This window comes from Leuciscus leuciscus (genome assembly GCF_965113295.1).
Source record: "Leuciscus leuciscus genome assembly, chromosome: 18".
Lineage (NCBI taxonomy): Eukaryota > Metazoa > Chordata > Actinopteri > Cypriniformes > Leuciscidae > Leuciscus > Leuciscus leuciscus.
The window spans coordinates 1,435,131-1,460,936 of NC_138742.1; the positions used below are offsets into that span (position 1 = coordinate 1,435,131).

A 25,806-nucleotide genomic window follows, 5' to 3' on the forward strand; every position below is an offset into this window, starting at 1 on the left:
TTTTCCAGATATTATCGTTGTTTGGGCTTATGATAAAATAATGCGTCTACCTTCGAAAATAATCTAAACACTGTTCTCGACAAACGCAATCCCACAGTTAAATACATAACAAAAAAACAAAAAAATTCGCATCTTCCCTTGACAAAATTGCACAACGCAAATTACAAGTCAATATCGGGTTTAAAATCATATAACCTTTAACCACTGAATCACACGCTCTCTCTCTCTCTCTCTCTCTCTCTCTCTCTCTCACACACACACACACACACACACACACACACACACACACACACTCACTTACTCACAAACTCTCTGATGGCATCGGGGTCTCTCCAGTGGATCTTCACACTGCTGATGGTCCTGGTCATCTTTCAGGGTGTGTGTGTGGTGTTTTACAGCACACCCGACACACACTCGTCCGGGTGAGCGCTTTTATCTCAATATTTCATTATAATTCAATAAACGCTATTTAAATTAATTCAAATAGGGCTGTGTATTGCTGGTTTTTAATTAGCCTAAAGTCTATGACTAGTTTAAGATTTGCGTCTTAATAAGTGATTTATTTTTATTATAACTGATGATTAGAGTATGATATTGTGCATGCTGTCATGAAGTTGTTAAACTGTTTTCTGAAGAGTCAAAGAAACACACAAGTGATATTTAAATGTCATTAGTTTAGATGGAAACGTCATTATAATTTTAATCAGAATAGAAATGTTTTAGGTTTGTTACGCAGGAGAGTAGAGCTGTTCAGGACTGAATCAGAGATAAAGGTGTGTCACTCTATTGTGCTTCACAGAAATCCTTCAGTTTACTGCGGTGAAAATATTTGAACCATGTGCTGTAGGCTATTTCTGCAAAAGTAATTCCAGAAAATGTTTGTAACATCTTAATATCTTAATATCTTATTGTAGCGTTTATCAGATTTGAGCTGGACGATAATATAGTTACATTTTGTGACGTTATTTAATCACGGAGTTGACATTTGCTGTCGTCTGTGTATGCAGATAAAGTTGGACATACTTGTAGTGTATTAAGAGACCTGTCAATAATATAATTACATTATGTGATGAAAAAAAAAAAATTCTTGTATTGATTTATTAGTAGATCTGAGTATTAATATTAGTAGGCCTATTAGAGTGCTAATATATCAAATACCTTGTTTTCGGTTCAGATGTAATGTTTGTGTGGATGAAACTGGAGTTGCGCGGCTTCTGGAACAAGGAAAAATGCATGCAAATAAGTGTAGCTACAGAGATGTTCATCAGCGGCTGGTTTTAGTGCATTGATGTTTTTGAGCATTGTGTTCAACATTAGGAGAAGTCTTGCTGAAATGTACACAAGTACTAAATCAATATTCCTGTCAAGCAATCATCTGATTTCACTGATAATTATAATATGTTTCATCATCGGCATCTTCTAGCTGAAATTGTGCATCCTTATATTGTGCATTTAAGGTTAAATGGTCCTGAAATAAATAGTTACATTTGTGGTGTTCATGGCCAGTAAAGTTTCCAAAGAACTTTGATTCTCTTATAGTTCTGTAGAAAAGAACTGGTACTGAAACATCAAGAACCCTTGATAACCAGCCAAAAGTTATTTAAAAAGAATAGGGTTCTTTGCTGAAAGTAAATATGTATATTTGCTGAAACCTTTATTTTTAAGAGTGAGGAGGAACCCATTAGACTGAACCTGGAGCAACAAGAATGTAATAGATTGTGTGCAACAGGGTTATCGGCACTTTTGATTATGTTGATCATTTAGAGGAAAGTTAATGAGCAGCAAAAAATTTACATTTGCTCTTTTTCTTTCAGAGATGCGATGACAGAGGCGCTTCAGAAGCTGCGCTGCGAAAAACTCAGACGCAAGTTTTCCATTATCAAACCGGCCAAAAGGTGCGTGAGAATGAAGATCAACCAGCGATCCTGATATTTCAGAGAACTGACCATTAAATGCCTTTGTTTCCCTCTCAGTATAAAACTCAAGAGCTTCACGCAGGAGCTGTCAGATTTCATGAGCTGCCCGTACAAGTCAAACAAAACTGAGCAGGAACTAAACAGATGTGTCTTTATCATCTTTACATTCATGCTTATGCATTTGGCAGGTCATCCAAACGTGACTTGCCATTTTCTCAGTCTGTATTTCCTGAGGATCGTACTGATGATCTACGACATAATAATATGATAATTGAGCGACAGGAACAACTTGTACGTTCAGTTGCACATTCCTTTAATTTCTTTATTCCTCCATCTTTATGTCCTAAGAAGTTAAGTTTGAGCAACACTAGTGCATATAGACAACCGGAATCATCTCATGAAATATTTGGTATTTTAGGATAACAGAGTTTGATGCTGTGTAGAAGACAGAATCTTTCAGGAATATGGTTTGTTCTTAAGTCTGTGAGTTTCCATTGATTGATTAACTTTATTGTCCCCAGGGGGAAATTCTTTTTCACAGCACTACACTTGTTTAACACACACATAATTCACACGGCGCGTCCAAATTCAACCACAAGTTTATTTTCATCACACTACTGTAAAGAGATCTTGCAGTAGATGAAAAGCATTAGAAAAGAAAAGTTCAAATATCCAAAGAATTGAACAGGAACTTGGTTTAGCAATACAATACAGTGTACTGTCAATCACAGTACTGTAATAATAAAAAAATCGAATTCATGTCCGCCACTGAGCATGAGCCCGAGCCAATGCCAAAGGCCTTCTTCGTCCAGGAGCCCATGCACAAGAGAAGCCTGACCAGGTGCATGAGTCGGCTACATCGTCCGTAGGGGTTGCTTGTGGAGTAAGAAGGCATGAAGGGAAGCCCCACCCACAACACAGTCGATAACATATTCTCATCCACAACATTGACGAGTCTGCATACAGACAGGATGCTGGACAACTGGCTGTCTGGAGCAGTCATTACAATCTGGAGCTGATCACGCCCCCAACCCCCCCCCCCCTAACTCATCTGTTATTGAGTCGGTTCTGTGCAGTGTGCAAACAGTGTTTGCGCACACCTGGCAAATAAAGCTGATTCTGATTCTGCCACCTGCCACTGAGGATTAGTTGTGCCTGGCTTCTGGACAGTTTTAGGATGATTTGGAAGAGGATGTCTCAATTCTCCTGTCCCCGCCCAGTCTGTTGTGTCTCTGCTTGTTCTGCTCAGCTCGAAGTCTCCTGTGTCTCCAGAGTTCATGTGCAGCCTCCCTCTCCAACTACCTCTTCCTATAATAGCAAGTTCCTCAGCCCCGCCTCTGCTGGTTCCCTTCAGCCCCTTGGCTCCTACTCTGACACCACTCCATTGTGTGGATTTGCCCCAGCATCGCCCAGGCAAGTGGATCACCCGGCTCTGCCTCCAGCCGCTAATCGCTTTACTCCACCTCGGCCTGTCAACTCCACCTGGGCTCTTCCCTCCCTCGGCTCCACCAGACTCCATCGTCCTTGCGGCTCCACCGGGCTCCCTTGTCCCTCCGTTTCTGGCTCCGCCTTGGTCAGATGTCGTCCTGCCTGCACCATGGACTCCCGAGCCATCCGCTGCACTCCGTCTCTTCACCCTTTCGGCTCCATCTGGCTTCGCCTTCCCTCCGGCTCCAACTCGGCCCTCAGTCCCAACTGCTCCACCTTAGTCCTTTAGATGCCCTGGATCCACTTCTGACGCTCTTCACTGTTGTCCGTTCTCGTTGGCTTTTTGTCTGCACGTAGGGCTTCACTTCCATCGGCTTCATCTCTGTCCATCATCCTCTTAGTGTCAACAGCCAAGCCTCCACCATGGCTCCTCCCTCCCTCTATGCCCCTGTGGGCCAGTGTCCTGGCTGCGCTCTGGCTCCCCATTTATCTGTTCCTGGCTCCTCTCACCATCGTCGCCACCCTGATCTCTCCCTCTGTTATTTCCCCAGGTTTCCTGCTCTTCACCTGCTGTTGTCCTCCTCCACAGTCCCCACCCTCCCTCCTGTTATGGTGTTATGATGTGTCTTCCGGGAGTAGGGACTAATGTAATGTAGTCCTGTTTGCCTGTGTTCCCTGTCATTGTTAATTGACCTAGTTTTCTAGTGAGTGCCAGTTTGCTCCCAAAGTTATTGATTAGTTTCACCTGCGTTTCATTTAGCTCCTTTTGTTTTCCCTGTGTATATAAGCCCTGAGTTTTCCTAAATTCCTTGTCCAGTATTTAATGTGATGCTAGTTCTTTGTATGTATGCTCTTGCTCCTTGTGTTAATTAAATGTATCTAGTTATTCATACCATGTCCCGTTCTTCGCTCCTTGAATTATAAATAGCAGCACGTAACATTCATACAGTACACAATATTTTCTCCTTACTATTTTCAATTACTATATATGATATTAGATTACGATTATTTACTGTAACCTATGATGCTTGTCACGACTACCTGGCTCACAGTAGTAATGACATAGGGGAGACCACACCGTTTGTTAAGTTAAATACAAAATAATTTATTAAAGCATTAAATTATACAATGAAATCATAATTTGAATCAATAAATGTATCAAGTCAGTAAATGAGAAACAAGAGAAAGCTTAATCAAAAGTGAAGTGCAGATCAGTAAAGTGTAAACTATGTGTAATGCAAAAAAGGGAAAAAGGAGTAGGAAGGTGCTGCCGCCAGCCTGGAGGCCAGAGCAAAGCAGAGACGCGCAGCCCAGAGCAGAGAGAGAACAACTGGCAGGAGATGCTTTTAAACAGTCCCGCCCATCAGCTGCTGTCAGATGGACCGAAAACAGACAGCTCCCCCTTCAGATTGGGGGGAAAGAGACGGCCCAAACATATTCTGCCCATGGTGGAGTGAGCAGACCCAGCACGGCAAAGCCGGGCGTGACATGCTGTTCTCCATTTTTTTGATGTAGAGTCTAATGAATGATCTGTAGTGTTTATATATTGACTGATGTGTGTATGATCTGAAAGCATTGTTTGAGTACAGGTGAAATGGTTTTGAACCGATCTGGCAAAATCAAACGTAATGTTTAAATAGTGTTTAAAGAGACAAGCTGGTAAAACTGTTCAAACAAGAAATCGTAGCATACTGAAGTGGGTCGTTTTAACAGAGATGATTATGTAATATGAAACCTCATAAACTCTTCTCTTTCTCTCTCTGTGTGTTTATGACAGAATCCGGCTGCAGATTTGTTGTAACGCCACAGGATCATTCATTCTCACCAAACGCAACACAGCCATCAATCAATCCATCCAATATGAAACAAGCACAACAAAAACATACAAAATGAATGCAGCACTTCACAGTATGCTGCCTGAGGTGTGTGTGTGTTTGTGTCTGTCTGTCTGTGAGTGAGTGAGTGAGTGAGAGAGAGATAGAGAGAGAGAGAGAGAGAGAGAGAGAGAGAGTGTGTGTGTGTGTGTGTGTGTGTGTGTGTGTGTGTGTGTGTGTGTGTGTGTGTGTGTGTGTGTGTGTGTGTGTCTGTGTCTGTGTGTGTGTGTCTGTGTCTGTGTCTGTGTGTGTGTGTGTGTGTGTGTGTGTGTGTGTGTGTGTGTGTGTGTGTGTGTGTGTGTGTGTATGTGTGTGCTTATACGCTGATTTCACGCAGCCGCCATTTTGAAATCAAAAGTGAGGCTCCAGTGGGAAGAACCCCGGAAGTAAAGATAAACAACAATGCCTTCGACTACCAACCTGAAGCTGCTGCCGCGATTTACACTATTGGATGTTAATATCCAATATAGGATATGTATATAGTTCATTCCTGCTTCTTTTTTTTACTTTCTGAATTATAAATATAAAAAATTTTTTTATTTATAAATGAATTTCACTGTATATAGTCTAAAGTATGAAAGAAATGTATGTACAGTTTTAGAATTGACACAACATCATTAAACACAACAATACGCCATCGCATTCACGACTCTCCAGTGATTAAAGGCGACACTTCAGGTTTTCTTCCCACCGGAGCCTCGCTTTCGATTTCAAAATAACGGCTGCGTGAAATCAGCGTATACAGTGGGGAAAACATGTATTTGATACACTGCCGATTTTGCTGGTTTTCCCACTTACAAAGCATGCAGAAGTCTGTAATTTTTTATCATAGGTACTCTTCAACTGTGAGTGACGGAATCTAAAACAAAAATCCAGAAAATCACATTGTATGATTTTTAAGTAATTAATTTGCATTTTATTGCATGACATTAGTATTTGATACATCAGTAAAGCAGAACTTAATATTTGGTACAGAAACCTTTGTTTGCAATGACAGAGATCATACGTTTCCTGTAGTTCTTGACCAGGTTTGCACACACTGCAGCAGGGATTCTGGCCCACTCCTCCATACAGACCTTCTCCAGATCCTTCAGGTTTCGGGGCTGTTGATGGGCAATACGGACTTTCAGCTCCCTCCAAATATTTTCTATTGGGTTCAGGTCTGGAGACTGGCTAGGCCACCCCAGGACCTTGAGATGCTTCTTACGGAGCCACTCCTTAAGGCCAATTTATACTTCTGCGTCGAGTGTACGCCGTAGTGTACGTCGTAGGGTACGCACGTAGGCGACGCCGTCGTGAGCATTTATACTTCTGCGAATGTCTGTGTTGCTCTGCAGTTACACCGCCGAAACGCTAGTTGGCGCGGGTGGGTTTTAATGTTCCAGTTCCACTGTGTTTACATTCCTCGCGGCTGTTTTGAGTTTAGGTTTCTACGAGCAATGGCGACTGAAGGAGTCATACAGATGGCTGTATTTCCGCACTTCTTCAAGCAATCTCTCGGTCACTTGGTCTATTTCCATGGCTCTTCACTGATCTTCGGAATTAAAAAATGGCGGGCGGGCGGTGCAGAGTGCAGAAGATCATTCCGGAAATGGGTAGGAGGAAACGCGATGCTATCCAGCCGACCAATCACAGATCTTGCGGTCCGCGTCGCCGCGACGCGTAGTTACATTTTTGAGGAGGTGCGCGTAGGGTACGGCGAAGGGTACGACGTATGGTACACGTCAATGCGTATGCTACGCCGTACCTTCTACGCGCACCCGACGCAGAAGTATAAATTGGCCTTTAGTTGTCCTGGCTGTGTTTTTCGGGTGGTTGTCATGCTGGAAGACCCAGCCACGACCCATCTTCAATGCTCTTACTGAGGGAAGGAGGTTGTTGGCCAAGATCTCGCGATACATGGCCCCATCCATCCTCCCCTCAATACGGTGCAGTCGTCCTGTCCCCTTTGCAGAAAAGCATCCCCAAAGAATGATGTTTTCACCTCCATGCTTCACGGTTGGGATGGTGTTCTTGGGTTGTACTCATCCTTCTTCTTCCTCCAAACACGCCGAGTGGAGTTTAGACCAAAAAGCTCTATTTTTGTCTCATCAGACCACATGACCTTCTCACATTCCTCCTCTGGATCATCCAGATGGTCATTGGCAAACTTCAGACGGGCCTGGACATGTGCTGGCTTGAGCAGGGGGACCTTGCGTGCGCTGCAGGATTTTAATCCATGACGGCGTAGTGTGTTACTAATGGTTTTCTTTGAGACTGTGGTCCCAGCTCTCTTCAGGTCATTGACCAGGTCCTGCCGTGTAGTTCTGGGCTGATCCCTCACCTTCTTCATGATCATTGATGCCCCACGGGGTGAGATCTTGCATGGTGCCCCAGACCGAGGGAGATTGACCGTCATCTTGAACTTCCATTTTCTAATAATTGCGCCAACAGTTGTTGCCTTCTCACCAAGCTGCTTGCCTATTGTCCTGTAGCCCATCCCTGCCTTGTGCAGGTCTACAATTTTATCCCTGATGTCCTTACACAGCTCTCTGGTCTTGGCCATTGTGGATAGGTTGGAGTCTGTTTGATTGAGTGTGTGGACAGTAGGCTTGCGACGATAGTCGGTGTTACCGGTGTTACACGGTGTTTAGTCGCAACACCGCTTTCATCACTTGCCCACCGCGGCACAGAAAAAAAAAAAAAAAAAAAAAAAAACCTTCAAAATATTTTACGCAATTAGGCCTACGCAGTATTACTAGCGTTGTATGATCACGCTCTTATTAATGTGAATGCTTTTAAACCATTCAAGCGCGACAAGACTAAAGAGACCGCGCTGTAAAGTCCTGCCTATTACACACACACACACACACACAGAGAAAAGACGCGTGTCAGTATCGAGTTCTTTTTCGGGCTTTAACACGAGTGCACAGCTTATGTACGCTCAAAGGCTGTCCTAATTCGCTCACTCATTTTCATTCACTCCTTCAAGTGAACAGTATTAGTGGACTAACGTAGGGAATAGGCCTAACTTAGTGAATGAGGGTTTAGGGGGAGATTTCGGATTCAACCATGTTCTCAAGCAGTGACAAATAGAGGACACTGACGACGCGCTGACAGACAGGACCGAGCAGGTAATATTTAATATGAAACAAAGTCTCAACTTTCAAATTTGGTCAGTCAAAGAAAATTAAACAATAAATAGGCCTACCGTTCTGTGGCTCTTTAATGTGTCGTAACAGATTGCCTCACTTAAAGCCTCTACTCCACTAACTCTCCTGACTGCTTTGTCGGACACAAATGGTGGATTTTGATTAGTCAGACTTGTCAATCAGACTCCCTGCGAAGGATGAATTGATGCTAATTTAAAAGTGAAAGTGAAGTGCACACCCTATGAAACCGTTATTACCGGTGTTGTCACAAGTCGATTAACCGGTGGGACAATATTATCACCGTATCATCTCTAGTGGACAGGTGTCTTTTATACAGGTCATGAGTTCAAACCAGTGCAGTTAATAAAGGTAATGAGTGGAGAACAGGGGGGCATCTTTAAGAATAACTTACAGGTCTGTGAGAGCCGGAATTCTTACTGGTTGGTAGGTGATCAAATACTTATGTCATGCAATAAAATTCAAGTTAATTATTTAAAAATCATACAATGTGATTTTCTGGATTTTTCCGTCTCTCACAGTTGAAGAGTACCTATGATAAAAATTACAGACTTCTACATGCTTTGTAAGTGGGAAAACATGCAAAATCGGCAGTGTGTCAAATACTTGTTCTCCCCACTGTATGTGTGGTTAATGAGGACCCAAATATGTGGTATAAAAATGTAACCATGGTTTATGAGGACACTACCTGTGTCCTTGTAACCCAAATGGCATTAAAATCATAGTAACAGTTTTTTAAAAGTTTTTTTAATAAAAAATTGCAGAAAGTTTTGTGTAATGGGTATGTGTAGGGGTTGGGTTAGTTTAAGGGGAGAGAATATACAGTTTGTACAGTATAAATATCATTATGCCTATGGAAAGTCTCCATAAACCACATATTCAAGTGTGTGTGTGTGTGTGTGTGTGTGTGTGTGTGTGTGTGTGTGTGTGTGTGTGTGTGTGTGTGTGTGTGTGCAGGACTTCTCCTGGTCCGGTCGGCGTCTGGGTCGGTGTGCTGTGGTCGGCAGCGGTGGGATTTTGAAAAACAGCAGCTGTGGACATGAGATTGACAACGCAGACTTTGTCATACGGTAAACGCATCCCATCATTCCTTGCTCCCACACTGACCACAACACATCCATCAGTATTCATCCATCCTTCCTGTTAATATGATGTTTTCTCTCTCTTTCAGGTTTAATTTGGCAACAGTTAATGACAGTGATGTTGGACTGAAGACGGACCTGGTAACCATCAACCCCAGTCAGCTTCGGTCAGTGTTCACACAGTAAAAACACAGCTTTGATTATCATTTAAATGAAGACTTTTCAGGTAAATTTTTTGCCCTCAGAATCCTTTTTTATTGATTGCTATTTCTAAATAAAATTCTAACTACCGCTTTAATAAAAAACAACATGCCTGGACACTTGTTCTAAGGGTACTCCAGTCCGTAGAATGGCAAAGTCATGGACCAATCATCGGTCGATCCTTCTGGTCAATTTCTATGAACCAGTCTTGAGGATGTACGAACATGAGAATGCGTTTAGCATTTGCATCTTGAACGGGAGCTTGTGAAGGGTCTGGTTTAAGACTTCCAGATCCAAGATTGGCCGTAACCATAACTTTAAAAAGACACTCGTCGTCCGATTTGCTCTTTTTAGGAAAAAACTACTCTTTTTGACTGAAGGACCCTGGGGAGAATCGCTGCACTTATCCTTTGCACTGCAATGCGCTGGCGAAACACCGCTTAATGCGCCCTTTTCACCAGTCTAGAGAGATCGGTTGAATGAGTGGATGTGGGCCGCCATCTTATATACCCATATGTACGGGGGAGTGGCTTGGCATGCAAATTCCAGTCACCAATTCCATTGGCCGTTTTTATAAAACTCAGAGATGATAGGGGCTCCCAAGTGAGACCCCATTTGTCAGTCAACATAACGTATTAGTGACTGACAGATGGGGAACAGAGACATATTTCCCTGGCATACACATATATGATCATCTAGTGTTCTGTCATTGGTGTTTATTAAAAACTGTGCTTCTGTAGATACAAAAACCTGGAGAAGAATCCGGATCCGTTGGTGGAGCGGGTCAGTGTGTACGGAAAAGCCTACCTCATTATTCCTGCCTTCGCCTACACGTTCTGCACATCAGTGTCAATCAAAGCACTCAAAGTCCTCCAGCCAATCAGACCTCAGCAGCCGGTTGTGTTCTTCAGCCCCTCTTACTTGCGGACACTGGACCGGTTCTGGAAGGGGCGTGGCTTACGGGAGGTGCGCCTCTCCACGGGATTCCTTTTAATTAGCACTGCACTGGAACTGTGTGAGCATGTTCACGTTTACGGATTCTGGCCGTTCGGCAGCGACCTGCAGGATCAGCCGATTCCATACCATTATTATGACCTGAAGCGCCCGTCCCGATACATGCACAAGATGCCGGAAGAGTTTGTGCGGCTGCTGCAGCTCCACAGCCAGGGGGCGCTGACACTGCACCTGCAGCCCTGCTCCTCACCAGGGGCAGATCGAGAAAATCATTTTTAGGGTGGCATTATAGGGTTCGCATGAGGACTATCCCAGGTTGTTGAAGACATATGTAAGATAGTTGTATTAAAATATTTAGAACAATGTTATTATCGCAAACGTTTCCAAGAACGTTTATATCCAGAGAAATCCACAATTTTAACCACTATAATGGCCCGAGTCTCTGTCTCTGACTGACCCCTCAGTCTCTGTCCTCTGCTCTGCTGTCTTTGATAAGTTTGAGCCTGTGACTTTGTGTGTGTTACAGGAGATTGTTGGTAATTTGAAGCCTTCAGGTCCTCCACATGATGCTATCCCTCCTCGACTCTTTAAGGAGGTTTTTCCCACTGTAGGACCATCTGTTCTTGCAGTTGTTAATAGCAATCTGTCCTCAGGTGTGGTCCCTAAAAATTTTAAACACACAGTAGTGCAACCTCTGCTTAAAAAACCTGGTCTTGATCCTGCAGATCTTGCAAATTTCAAGCCTATCTCCAAAATACCTTTTCTTTAAAAAATTCTTGAAAAGATAGTCTGTAATCAAATTTTTTTTATTTTGAAAGACCACAATATCCTCGAAGTTTTCCAGTCCGGTTTTAAATCTCTACACAGCACAGAATTGGCTCTTTTAAAAGTTTTTAACGATATCTATTTAGCCACCGATTCTGGTGACTATGTTGTTCTTGTGCTTCTTGATTTAACTGCTGCATTTGATACTTGGACCATGAAATTCAGATTTCTCGTTTGGAGCATTGGGTGGGCATAAAGGGCATAGCGCTTGAATGGTTCAGGTCATATTTGGAAGGTCGAACTCTCTGTGACAGCTGTGGGAACTTCTTCTGCACCTCTCTCATGTGGGGTCCCTCAGGGCTCAGTTTTGGGCCCTCTTCTTTTTTCTCTTTATTTGCTGCCGCTTGGCTCAATAATTAGGAAGCATGGCATGTCATTCCACTGTTATGCGGATGATAGCCAGAATTACATGCCTCTTAAAAAGAATGACACTGTCAGACCGTTAAATGGAGTGTCTTGATCACACTTAAGTGATCAAACGTAATTGTAACAAAACATAACTTTAATCGTTAAAATAAACATAAACAACAAAATGAAAGGAGTGGCGACTGTGGCATATAAGCAAATATAAACAGCTGCGTAAAATGTCCCAGACTCTCGGCCCGCCCTGCTTCATACTACAGTAACATTAATACAACTTATGCTATATAGTATATATGCATTTTTTAAAGTCATCAATTTGCATTAAATATCATCATATTTTTTAAAGAATACTTATATTTTTATTTATTATACTTATAATTTTTTTACTTATATTTTATTTATACTTAGAGTATACTATATTTATAATATATTCAAGTACGATCAGTGAACATTCAGATCTGCATTCTATCCCAGAGAGAGCAGTTGTCATGTATAGATTATAAAGTTACTCTCTCAGTTTGAGCAATTACGTGAGACATGATTCGTTAGTATGTTGATCTATACGTTTTATCATTCCTTCTAAATTTCATTCATGATTATTTAGAAACTAGTAGCAATAAGGAAGAAATGGAATTTAGTCAAGAGCCGCTTGAACTTGCGATTTATTAGTGCTGGTGCACTACAATGTTCTGTTCATTTATCAACTAAAAATGACATTGACTAAAAGATTGGTTAAAAATGAGAAATGGATATTTTTATTATTTAATATTAATATTAATATAATTATTTGTAATATTTACCACAATCAGCAGACATTTATTGTGATGATGCTTTGTCTGCATTAGGAGAACAGCAATTACATGAAACAAGTAGAATGAATGTTTGGAGATCAGTGCTGACCTTTATACCAAATAATACTGCTCCGGGAGGAACATTTTGCGAATTCATGATGGTGAAAACCTTTTTTAAGAGATAAAATACTTTTTATTTTATCATTGTTTAGGTGTGCAGAATTAATTCAGGGGTCTTATTCCTCTAAATCATTCAGGTCATAGTTTTTATTGTTTTGTTTTTTATTTGCATGTCAGACATTGGTGTTACTTTAATTTTGTTAAATCTGCATTAGCTACTGACTCAGGGTTAAAATATAAGGGATTTTTGTTTATTTCCATAGGAAAAGTCATGTAAATAAATATATTTTACAAATATATATGAAAACAAATCAAATAAAAAATAAAGAAATATGGAATATTTTTGCATGTATTTAATGTGTTTGAGTTATATATTTACATTTATTTTAGAAAATAATGATTACGAAGTGTTCACAAACATGAACTCAAGGATTATGGAAAATACGTTATTCTTTGGTTACACCACATGACAAGTAATTAAAATGACACTTTTGGAAAATGATTTTCAAAAAGTATTTCAAAACCATATTTCTTGGAATCTTTTGGTTTGGTCGCCATCCAAACACATCCTGCATTCTCCACCAACTCATAACAATTTGACCTGGAGCGTCTCCAAATGGTTCTCAGTCATCTTGACATGCACAAAGATGTGCGGTTACATCATCGCTGACGTCCATTAGGCGGGAATCCTCTCCCTGTTTTCTTTCTTGACCAGCTAGAGTGTTTTCTCTGCGGTTTGGAAGACAGAAATCCGAACATGCCGGTGATTATTGCTGCAAGCTCTAAATTAATTTTGCTGTCAACTCCACTGTCCTTCACAAGACTTCGACTCGAAAGCGCGTGCCTGTTGAGGAGCGAGATGCGAGCTGGAGGAAAATAAACACTGAATCACATCTCCTCTGTTTGGGTCCCTCTCTCTCTGTGTGGCAACCATAAAACAAGCTTGTTCCCTTTCAGTCGGCCACTCCCAACGCCACGTCGGGTCTAGTGAACCGACGAATTGGGATCTCGCTTGAGAGACCAATCCGCTTTGAGTTTAACTAAACGAGCCAATGCACACTGGCATGCGGGTTTTGCATCCGAAGCTCTGCTCCGTAGCGCAAGTATAAATACGGAAGGGGATGCATCGCATATTTGCCTTTTGCCTTTTGCCTTTTTCTTTTTAAAGATGTCATTCCGCCCGTGTGTTTCTGGATGCAGTAGTCATCTGGCTCTGGCTGATGGTCACGATCACTGTCTCTCGTGTCTGGGTCTTAAGCATGCTGAGGCAGCATTCGAGGATGTGCATGTTCTCACTGTGAGAACATGACAATCTCTGTGTTCAGATTGAGGCTCAAATACATCTCTCGAGGTGGTGTGCCTTTGCCCATTCCCCCATCTAGTTCTGGATCTGGTGGCCACTGGCCACTTCGGTCTACTTCGGCTAATTGCACTGGTGATTTGAGGATAGCAGTGAGGGCTTCCCCAATGAGACCACCTCCTCACTTCTGTTTCGCACCGCAACCATGGGTGCTTCCAAGGGAGCGTGCTGGCCTCTCCCGGGGGTACCAGTCCTTACCTTTGGGGCTCCACCGGATGACACATGTCTATCGCTGCATCGGAGGGTGAGCTGGACTCCTCTGGGGATGAAGCACGGGTCAGACCCAGAGTTAGCCGCTATGCTTTCATGGGCCGCCGTGAGCGTTGAGCTCGAGTGGAACCCTCCACCGTGTCCCGAACCCTTAAGGCTGGACGATTGGTTTCTTGGGGCGGGTCGTACTGGTTCTCAGCGCGTGAGGATCTGGAGGTTACCAGATCATGGACGGGCACCTTTAACTGTCCAAAACCGGTCTGGTGCCTCCTCCCCCCTCAATACTCCTCGATGGTGGAGCAGTCAAGGGTTACGTGGAGATCGCCCCAGTGGAGCGGTCGGTAGTGATGCAGTTGTCAAGTCACCTTCACTTATATAGCGCTTTTAACCATATAGATTGTTTCAAAGCAGCTTTACAATGATAATAGGAAATTAAAGTAACAGAGATTGTTTTGGCTTTACAGCAGCTCTAGAATAAAGTTATTATCCAGCTTAAGTTAGTTTTGATTGATTCACTTGCAAAGATCATTAGTCGTGTCCTAAGACTGCTAACACTTGGTGGGGTAATTCGCGTTAAGCAGGAACTGCACACAACGACGGACATCGCTCTAAGGGCGACGAAAGTCATTGCACGCTCCCTGGGTCGGGCAATGTCCTACTCTTGTAGTCCAAGAACTTTTTGCGAAGCTGAAGCCTTTGCTTTCTTTCAGAGACCAAGAGACAGCTATTCACGCTAGTATTTTTTCACATCTGGACTACTGTAACACTCACTATACGGGAGTTAGCCAGAAAGCCCTAGCCCGTCTACAGACAGTTCACAATGCGGCTGCGAGATTGCTGACAGGCACTCGAAAGCGTGATCATATTACTCCTATTTTATCTTCTCTCAAATGGCTGCCGGTCCATTTGCGGATCGAATTCAAACATTTATTTGTTTGTCTTTAAGTCTTTGAATGGGTTGGCACCAAAATACCTGGAGACATTAGTGAACTGGCACTCCTCTGTGAGGCCCCTGAGATCCTCTGATCAGTTTCTCTCAGTGGTTCCCAGATCCAGATTAAAAGTCAAAGGGGATCGTGCTTTTTCAGTTGGCATCCCCAAACTTTGGAATTCATTGACTTTTTGTTTTAGATCTGCTCAGACCATTTCCAGTTTTTGCTAATAGCTCATTTATTAATGACAGCTATTAATTACCCGGGTTATTAATTCTTATGGTGTGCAGTTGTTTTTATGTTGTTTCCTTGTTGTATGTTTGTTATATTATTATTTAATTTTTTATTATTATTGATGTCCAGCACTTTGGGCAACCTTGGTTGTATTGAAATGTGCTTTATAATACATTTATTTAAAAAAGAAAAGAAAAAAAGAACTCCATCTCTGGCTGAACCTGGCTGATATGCGGGAAGCCGACAAAAATCGGTTCCGTCAAGAACTTCGCCCAGCAGAACTTCGCCTCCACCCAGCCTTAATTAACATCTGTGTTGTTGGACACTTCCTTGGAAGATGTTAATGTGTTGCCATCACCTGAACCAGCTAGTTCTGTACCTTTAGATGATGGTGTTCAGGGATGTAGTGGAGGCTAAACGCACGTAAACGCCGTTTACGCACCTCCCAAAATTCGGAAATAGCGTTTGCCCACCTCCAAAGTGCGTTTATCCACCTCTAAATTTCACGTTATTTGAGCGGACTTTGCTTTTCCAGTGCGTGATTGCCGATCGGTACATTCGAGCATTTGGGCCGTTAACGACAGAGCAGAACATTGAGCAGAGAGCGCAGCGCGCCGACACACACACACACACACACACACACGGAACAAAGAGAACGGCGCACACACGTAGCAGAAAACACACGCTCGGTAAAGGCTGGTTCACACGGGACGATTTTAAAATTGTCGGCCGATTTTACAAACCTGAGAGACCCCACACACGGGGATAAAAAATCACAGGTCTAACAGTTTTGGTCGTACAGTGTGTGGTGCGCAGCCACACGGCAAAATCAACACATCACACACGAACCGATTTGACTCCCGAGCATTCCCAGATCAGACGGGAAATCGCGCATAATACCTCGAGATCAAACGTGACTTCAGAGTAAACAATCATGGCGGACGAAGAGGATGCAGTGGCAATAGTTTGTAGTTTGTTTTTAACCGAAAAAAAAGCGTTATCAAAAGAAAAGGCGATGATCTCTGACATCCACCGGACTTTCTGGTGCGCCATGCCGCCGGCTGTTTTGATTATATTTCCCAGTGTTTCCTCGCCGCCTCGTCACCTCGCTTTCTGATTGGCTACACTCCACAGTCCACAGGCTGCGTGCTCGGGGGACACCACACACGAGAAGAAATCGGGCCAAATAAATCCAACATGTTGGATATCCCCGATTTGAGATCGGAGCGGTCCCGACGTCCTTCCGAGCAGACGAGAGCAGTCTTAACACACCACACACGGCAGGAATATTTGATCAGATTATTTTACGATAATCGGAGCATCCTTAAGATTGTCGGAAGGGGTGAATCGGGGCTAAAATCGGCTTAATTATCCTGCCGTGTGAACTAGGCTTTAGTTACTAAACAAGCTGCGCGAGAATGAAACTTGATCGCAGCCGCAACAGGAAATCATTAAAACGATGCAAAAGAAAGTGATTTTTTTTATTCACTACAGGCAGCTGGTCTAATGTAGGGAGCATGTCAAAACCCAACTGTACAAGAGATTCAAAGGGAATCAAGCCTGCACCAGGTTAAAGCCTTTTCCCTGAACACTGATCCACATTTTTCTGATAGACCAAACAACTAATCAATTAATCGATGAAATATTCAACAGATTAATCGACTATGAAAATAATCCCAAATCCCTAATCATTATGCACAAGTGCATTGCATTGGAAGCCCTGAATATAAGCCTCCCTCTCGATCTCTCTTAAATATTTTTGTTCTTTCTGTTTTTTCATTTAGTAAAGTTTATAGATTTCAGCCATATTTTTCCTTTTTGAGTCTCTTTAACAAGAACTTAAATTAATGTATGAATTGAATAGTGATTGTGTGACCTATAATGAGGGAACAACCAGTAATACCCTTGGTAGTACCATCAAATGATAGCCTACACTGTTAGACCTTACCAGGTTTTTTACAGTAAAATACTGGCAACACTATTGCCAGTAATTTACTGTTAATTGTACAGTTCTTTACTGTAATCTACAGTATGTTACTGTAAAAATGCACTAAAACTCGAGTTAACTAATTTCACTTGCAGAAACCAACTGCCTTAAATTGACCAACTGTCATTTAAATGTATTAACTAAAATGTATAATGCATTAATAACGTGAGCAAAGTATTACTGTGAACTTATTTCTTTTGAAACCACAACAAAACTTTTGTAAATAAAGAGATTTCCACTGGACCAGCAACTACACAATCAACACCTGTTAAAAAACATGCAGCGTATCATCAATGTTTGTAGATCTTCTCCTGCACTGAAGCACAGGCTCTACTCTTCAGCACAATGGTGACCCAAAAAACAAGATTTTACAGTAAAATAAACCTGTTTTATAACTTACAGTTTATTACTGTTAAAATACATTTTGTGGGTGTGACTTTTTTTATCTTACACTGTTAACCCTTTCAACCCCACAGGGAAATCCACACTACAGAGAGTAAAAAGTAACATTGATGCAGTGTTGCAGTGATATAATTAAGAGAATATGTAAATGATTGTTGAGCATTAGTGATGAACGCCTGCTGTTGGAACAGAATAGAGAAACACAAGAACTACAACTGACTTCCAGCCATTACACATTATTAACCACGTTATTAACCAGTATGACTTTATTTCTGTCATACATCTACAGAAGTTGTTATTAAGATGTTTAATTGAAAATGTTTGGTTTAAAGTTACTATTATAGAGATCAGTGCTTGCTTTAGTTGGGATGCTGATGCTAAAAGATAAGTGTTTCTTTTGCTTGCTTGAGCTGGTTTTGTGCAAGTCACACTTGTACACACACACAGTTTATGAATGATTGTGGTTATAATGATTATGATGACAAAATCATCATATTGCCAGTTCATTCACTAAGGAATTCATTCTCACTCATTCAGAGTTTAATCCTCAATCAAAAGTGTCTCATTAGGGAGGACCACTAGGGGCGCGTTATGGAGTAGACGTGCGAACCACGAGGTCCCAACATTTCGCTTAAAAATACCCACTAGCTTACTCAACTCGGTTTAGAGACAGTGTATCGGACGATTTAAGGAACAGAGAAACAACTTTTGTCCAAAATGCCCCCAAAAGGAACAGCAAAAACAGTTCAGACTACTATCCCGGAGTTGGAGGCTAACAGTCGCACAGCTGCTGCTAGCAAAGGTGCTATAGATGCTAGCACTTTACAAGCCTTCCGTGATATCGTAAAAGAAGTTATCAAAGAAGAGGCTGACAGTCTACGGGAAGAAATTAAGCGGTCTGTTGATCCCATAACCACAGTGCTTGATGAATGTAAGGTGAAGATACGCGAACACGAAGACGAACTCAACAACCAGGATGCCCGCTTATTGGAGATGGAGACCCGATATGCAGCGCTCAGCAGCAAGTACGATAAATTACAGGAAAAAGTGGATGATCTGGAGAACAGAGGGAGACGGTGTAACCTTCGCTTACTGGGGATCCCGGAGGACCTGGAGAAGCGCAATCCGACCAGATTCATCGCTGGGTTGCTGCACGAGGTTCTGGGTGGTCCCAATGGTCTGGAGAAACCTCCTATCCTGGATAGAGCGCATCGAGCAGCAGGTAGACCCACAGAGGGAGGACGACCACGGCCGTTCATCATATGTGTCCACTACTACCATGAAAAGGAGCAAATACAACGCCTTGCCAGAGAAAAGGGTCGTTTGGAGTATCGGGGAAAGCAGATCTTCATCTTTCCGGACTATAGTGCTGATCTAAATAAACGCCGTGCAGCCTTCAACGAGGTGAAGAAGATGCTCCGGGAGAAAGGAGTGCGCTACAGGCTTTTTTACCCAGCCAAGCTTCAGGTATCCTTCAATGGAGAAACCAAGATGTTTGATTCTCCTACAGCTGCAAAAGACTTATATTCCTCTAAGTTTGGGGACGATGAGTAACTGTGTTGCCAGATATACCAGCCTGTGAGTTCACTTGGGAAAGGCATGTGAAAGGTACGAGTTATATCTACAAGGCGTCTGTTTATATTTTATATTTGTTCTTTGATAAGCCTCTTTCGTGATTACATATTCTTGTAATGTTCGTTTACACTGTTAGGAAAAATCTAAGCCATAGTAACATCATTTATCTATCAAGGTTTTGTGACCACCTTTTTTTTTTTTTTTCTCCTCCCTGTAATTTTATTATTATCGACTTAGTTACTTAAATTTGCTGAGTTACTACTCACAAAATCAAACAAGATAGGTATTGATTTGGTTTTATTTTGTTTTATTCAAAGAGTAGACGTTTGCTAACTATTATTTATTTATTTATTTATTTATTTTATTTATTTTTTCATTTAGTTTATCATATAATTAGAACGAGTTGTGTAGGTTATTATTCTTATAGGTTTGGGACCTCCGTAAGGAGAATGGTTCTCTTAGAGGAAGTAGAGAAGCTTCAGGGATTTGGTGTTTGTCGTTTGGGGACAGCACTTCTGGGGAAGGGGGGTTATGTGTATGTTGTGTGTTTGTTTTTTTATGTCCTTGTTATTTTTCTTTCTTATGTACGAATTCAGATTGCAGTTGAGTGTTTTTTATATTTACCCCAAACATTTTTGATTGTGGTATGTAATATTTTACTTCCAGTAGGTTTTGACGATGACTCTCCCTTCCGATAATCTTTCTTCTTTAACTAAGAATGGCTCCCATGTCAATTTTATAAGCTGGAATGTGAGGGGGATGAATCACCCAATAAAATGTAATAAGGTACTCTCTCATCTTTCTAATCTTAAGGGAGATGTGGTGTTTATTCAAGAAACACACCTTAAGAACTCTGACCATCAAAGATTAAAAAGGAGTTGGGTTGGCCAAATTTTTCATTCTGGATTTAATGCTAAAGCTAGAGGAACAGCGATTCTTATCAATAAAAATACTCCCCTCATAGTTTCCGATACAATAGCTGATTCTAATGGTCGATACATAATCGTGATTGGCTCATTGTTCAATACCCCACTTATTTTGGCGAATATGCCCCAAACTGGGATGATTACATGTTTTTTACAAAGTTGTTAAATTCTTTGCCCCAGGTTGACAGTCACTTCTTGATACTTGGCGGGGATATGAATTCGGTTATGGACCCTGTGCTTGACCGTTCTTCGGCGAAGCTTTGTTCAATTTCAAAATCTGCACAAGTTTTACAGTCTTACTTACAGACGTATGGGCTTGTGGACGTTTGGCGACTTCTCAATCCCTTAGCTAAACAGTACTCTTTTTTTTCAACGGTACATCAAACATATTCACGTATAGATAATTTTTTTGTCGATAAAAAAATTCTTCATAAGGTTAAAACATGTAATTATAGCAGCATAGTTGTATCAGATCACAGTCCACTTATTTTAGAATTCAAGTTTCCGGAACAATCACATGAATATGTCTGGAGACTTAACCCCCTCTTATTGTCTGACGATTCATTTACAGATTACATCTCCAAACAAATTGAGCTATTCTTGGAAACAAATGTCACCTCAGATGTGACTTATAGTCTTATTTGGGAAAGCTTAAAAGCTTTTTTACGAGGTCATATAATATCATACTGCGCCAATGCTAAAAAGCAGAAACAGAAACGTTTAATTGAATTGACAGATCTAATAGCACATTTAGACAATCAGCACTCTTCAAACCCTTCTCCGGATTTGTATAAACAGCGGATGATATTGCAAACTGAATTTAATTTGATTTCGTCCCAACAGGCTGAGCAGCTGATTTTCAAGTCAAGAAGGTTATGGTATGAGCATGGAGAAAGGGCATCAAAAATATTAGCACACCAATTACGGAAGTCAGAAGCCACACAGTTCATATCTGAAATCAGAACCGAGAATGGCCAAGTTACCACTAACCCTCAAAAAATAAATGAGAGTTTTCAATCCTTTATTCTGGGCTCTATCAATCAGAATCCTTGCATGCACCCGAGTTGTTCGATAATTTTTTTGACGAATTGGTTGTCCCAACCTTAAATCTTACATTTAAAGAAAAGTTGGACGCATGCATCTCTATTGAAGAAGTCAAAATGGCAATAAGTTCAATGCAGGGGGGGAAGTCACCGGGGCCCGACGGCTTTCCGGCTGAATTCTTTAAAATTTTCAAAGATAGCCTTGCTCCTTTATTGCGCAACATGTTCATAGAATCTCTAAATGCAGAATCCCTGCCACCGACGTTACGACAGGCAACGGTGTCGCTACTACTGAAGCCGAATAAAGATCCATTAGACTGCTCCTCCTACCGTCCTATATCTTTGTTGAATGTGGACTTTAAAATATTGTCTAAAACTCTGGCTATTCGACTTGAGCAGCAATTACCTTTCTTGATAGCTCCGGATCAAACTGGCTTTATTAAAGGTAGGCTTGGATTGTTCAATTTGCGTCGTTTTTTCAACACACTGAACACACCGTCAACATCAACTCCAGAAATTGCCTTATCACTTGACGCTGAGAAGGCGTTCGATAGAGTGGAGTGGGACTATTTGTTTTATACTCTTAATAAATTTGGTTTTGGACCTAAATTCATCTCCTGGATCCGCTTACTCTACTCTTCCCCATTGGCTCGTGTTAGGACAAACTCTTGTTATTCTCCCTATTTTCCACTTCACCGCGGAACTAGGCAGGGGTGTCCCTTATCCCCACTTCTTTTCGCTTTGTCTATTGAGCCCCTAGCAATCAAGTTAAGAGCAGAAAACAGGATCCAAGGCATCCATAGAGCAGGTCAAGAACACAAACTCTCATTGTAAGCGGATGACCTCCTGTTATATGTGGCGGATCCTCTTGGGTCTCTTCCTCATGCTTTCACTATCTTTAACAACTTTGGCAGTATATCAGGCTACAAGTTAAATATTCACAAAAGTGAGTTACTCAAAAGTAACTCTAAGGCAAAAAACATTTTATTTATTTGACAATTTCCACTTTAAGGTTAAATCAGACTATATAACTTACCTGGGAGTCAATGTAACCCGCTCATATAAATTACTCTATGAAAAAAACTTTGTCCCACTTTTTGAAAGAACAAAATCTGATTTAGAGAGATGGAATAACTTGCCATTATCACTGATTGGCCGCGTCAATTCTGTAAAAATGAACATATTACCAAAGTATTTATATTTATTCCAATGTATTCCACTCTATTTACCCAAAAAGTTTTTTGTTACTTTAGATAAACTTATTTTAAAATTTATTTGGAATGGTAAATCTGCACGTATACGCAAAGATTTTATGCAAAGGCCTAGATCACTAGGTGGTCTGGCCTTACCAAGTTTTCAACTTTACTATTGGGCAGCTAATATACGCAACATGCTTTACTGGTTTAGTGATTCAAATTTCAAAACTCCCTCTTGGGTGCACATTGAAGCATCTAATTGTGGGAAAACATCTTTACCTCACTCACTTCTTTTATTCAGTCAAGTGGACTATATTAGTGAACTAATGTAGGGAATAGTGAATGGGGGTATAGGGTGTGATTGTGAAAGTGTCGACTTTGAGCACTGTTAATTCACAGTATATTCCTGTAGGCTATTTTTGTTTTATACGGTATATTACTGTTTTAATGGAAACTGGTATGATATTGTCAGAATTTTTACAGCAAGGGTTAACAGTGTATAGCGATGTCATCAGGATACACACCGGTAGGCACTGGCCCACCTTACCCCGTGACCACGTCGTGGTCCACCAGAATTTATAGTTTACCCACCTCTCTTTTTACCACTACACCACTGATGGTGTTGGACAGAAGACAAGTGATATTACACCATGAGGTCTGAGACTTCATGTGTGGAGGAGCAGCCTGAACTCAGAAGGTCCAAAAGGATGAGGAGGCTACCCAGTTATCTGAAAGATTTTGCTTAGAGCTGTGGTGAGTTTCCCAGGCACAGGACAAGAATGCGTTCTGGACCTCTTCGGGATGGAGGCAGTCTACCAGAAGTCCCCAGCTTAGACTGTGACAACGTTTTTATATAATATCATTATACTGTTATTCATATATCTGACTAATTTGTTGGGGGGCTAGTGTTATCAGGGGGAAGGAGATGTAGTGAAGTGTAAGGTTATTTGGAAGTGTGACCACTAGAGGGCATGCTTGTGCAACAGATGGCTGAATCTCTCAGAGTTACCAGTGTTGTTGTAGCCCAGTGCTTGGTGGCAGATCTAGCTTGTGTGTTCCTGTGTAAACATCTGTTAATAAAGACACGTCAAATATACAGTATCTCTCCATCTCCGTATTCTGCTGCACTACAGAATATCAAAAGGAGCAAGATACGAGCTGGAGATAATAAACATTAAATCACATCTCCTCTATTTCAGTCCCTCTCTCTCTGTGGCAACCATGAAACAAGCTTGTTCTCCAATAATCTTTGTTTTATTTACAACCTCTCTCTCTCTCTCTCTCTCTCTCTCTCTCTCTCTCTCTCTATATATATATATATATATATATATATATATATAATTAAAGATTTTAAATATCCTATTAATGCGCAAATAATTGTCATTTAAAGGAGCATTTCGGTTCAAAACAAGTTACTATAGTCTATCGTTACTATCGTTGTTTTTTTTTTGTTGTTTTTTACGTTGCCAGCCAGTCATAACTTTTTTGGTGCTTTAACTTTTCCACCACTGAAATGAATACCAATACATCACAATAATTCTTAAATCATAATAAATACACTATAAAAATATATTGTTGGAATAACTCAAAAAAAGTTACCGGGTTGCCGGTAAGTTCATTGAAATATATATATATATATATATATATATATATGTATGTATATGTTAATACAATGAAAGTGATTGGTTTAATAAATAGAAACTTAAAATATTATGTTATCTGAACCACATTAGTTATCTAAGTTGATTTGACAAAAGATAAAAAGTTGTGATGAAACAAAATTATAAACGCAACACTTTTGTTTTTGCCCCTATTTTTCATGAGCTGAACTCAAAGATCTAAGACTTTTTCTATGTACACAAAAGGCCTATTTCTCTCAAAATATTGTTCACAAATCTGTCTAAATCTGTGTTAGTGAGCACTCCTCCTTTGCCGAGATAATCCATCCACCTCACAGGTGTGGCATATTAAGATGCTGATTAGACAGCATGATTATTGCACAGGTGTGCCTTAGGCTGGCCACACTAAAAGGCCACTCTAAAATGTGCCGAAACATTAGCCCGAGTGGTGGCCGCACAAGAGCGGTAATGTGGATGTATCAACACACACACACACGAAGGACATACATTTAAGAATAATCTTTATTTAAACTTTTATTTTGTTATTCACATTCATTTGTTTCAGTATAATGATGGATCATAAACAAACAATATTAATTAATTCTTTATTGTTAGGTTTTCATATGTTTACATTTACAACACATTTTTATATACATTGTTACTGATTTGAAGTGCACACAAATTAGTTACGTTGTATATGTTACTTATATTTGTTTCTATTTTGAGTTTAAGTTTACCGTGATGAACTTCAGACATGGTCCGCTGCAGCCGCATCCTGGCGTGACGAGGATTAGAGTCCGGGCAGGAACAGAACTTAAGCATTATTGGTTCCGCCCGGACATACCATTTGCTGGGAATTGCCCGGTGGAGGAAGAAACGTTAATGTCTTTATTAATTGATTTATTTAGTTGTACATTTATGATATTTGACTACATGTTGCTTTCCTTATCTTTATTTACTATATACCTCTGCTTGATTTGATTTTGATTTACTTAAGATTGTATGTTGAATGTAAAGTTGAATTGTTTTCCCTCTTAATTTGTAATGGGCCCATCCTTTCCTTTATAAGCTGTTGCTTTGGTCATTTGAGCAGGTCAGTTTTAGTTTGTTTGGTTTTTGTCTAACTGTTTTTGATCTCATTCTGTTTGTTTTTGTTATAATTTATGAGTTTGTAAAGTTTTTTTTTTTTCCTTTTTTTTTTTTTTTTTTCTCTTGGGTTCAAATAAAGACCCATTTTTTGTGCAAAGCTTGTGTTCCTTGTTCTTGGATTCTCGGTCCCTTACAAGCACACAGCTAAAAAAAACAAAACAGAAAAAATCCTCAAAAAAAAAAAAAAGCTCTTTAAACGGAAGTAGAATTAACCCAAACACAGAAGATTACTCACCCCAAGCAATCACGAATATCTAAAGGCAATACTGGGCATTAGTCTACACTAAAGTCCACAAAACTACACACAAACACTGCTAACACACTAAAGTTAGGATCATGGACCAAATAAACACTACAGTACCTCAAATTTTTTTTAACTCACCTAACTTAAGGATTCCTCTTTCACTTCCATCAAAAAAGTGAGCATGGTTGCTGAGCTCAAACACAATACAAAACACATGAGATACACC

At 40.8% G+C, this 25,806-nt stretch overlaps 1 protein-coding gene and 1 long non-coding RNA gene across 2 annotated transcripts in view; both read left to right on the top strand.

Annotated features, from left to right (window-relative positions):
- Window positions 1-11,344, top strand: part of LOC309481128 (alpha-2,8-sialyltransferase 8F-like) — a 39,645-nt gene extending 28,301 nt beyond the window's left edge. The window contains exons 4-7 of the mRNA XM_082145958.1: window positions 5,122-5,266; window positions 9,325-9,437; window positions 9,539-9,616; window positions 10,391-11,344. Of these exons, the coding sequence (XP_082002084.1) occupies window positions 5,122-5,266; window positions 9,325-9,437; window positions 9,539-9,616; window positions 10,391-10,883 (829 nt within the window). The 3' untranslated portion in view covers window positions 10,884-11,344. The remainder of the gene's footprint in view (window positions 1-5,121; window positions 5,267-9,324; window positions 9,438-9,538; window positions 9,617-10,390) is intronic.
- On the top strand, window positions 281-2,061 carry LOC309481153. Its single transcript, XR_014199912.1, has 3 exons — window positions 281-422; window positions 1,815-1,895; window positions 1,974-2,061. It is a non-coding gene; the product is annotated as an uncharacterized lncRNA (long non-coding RNA).
- Window positions 11,345-25,806: the final 14,462 nt, after the last annotated feature.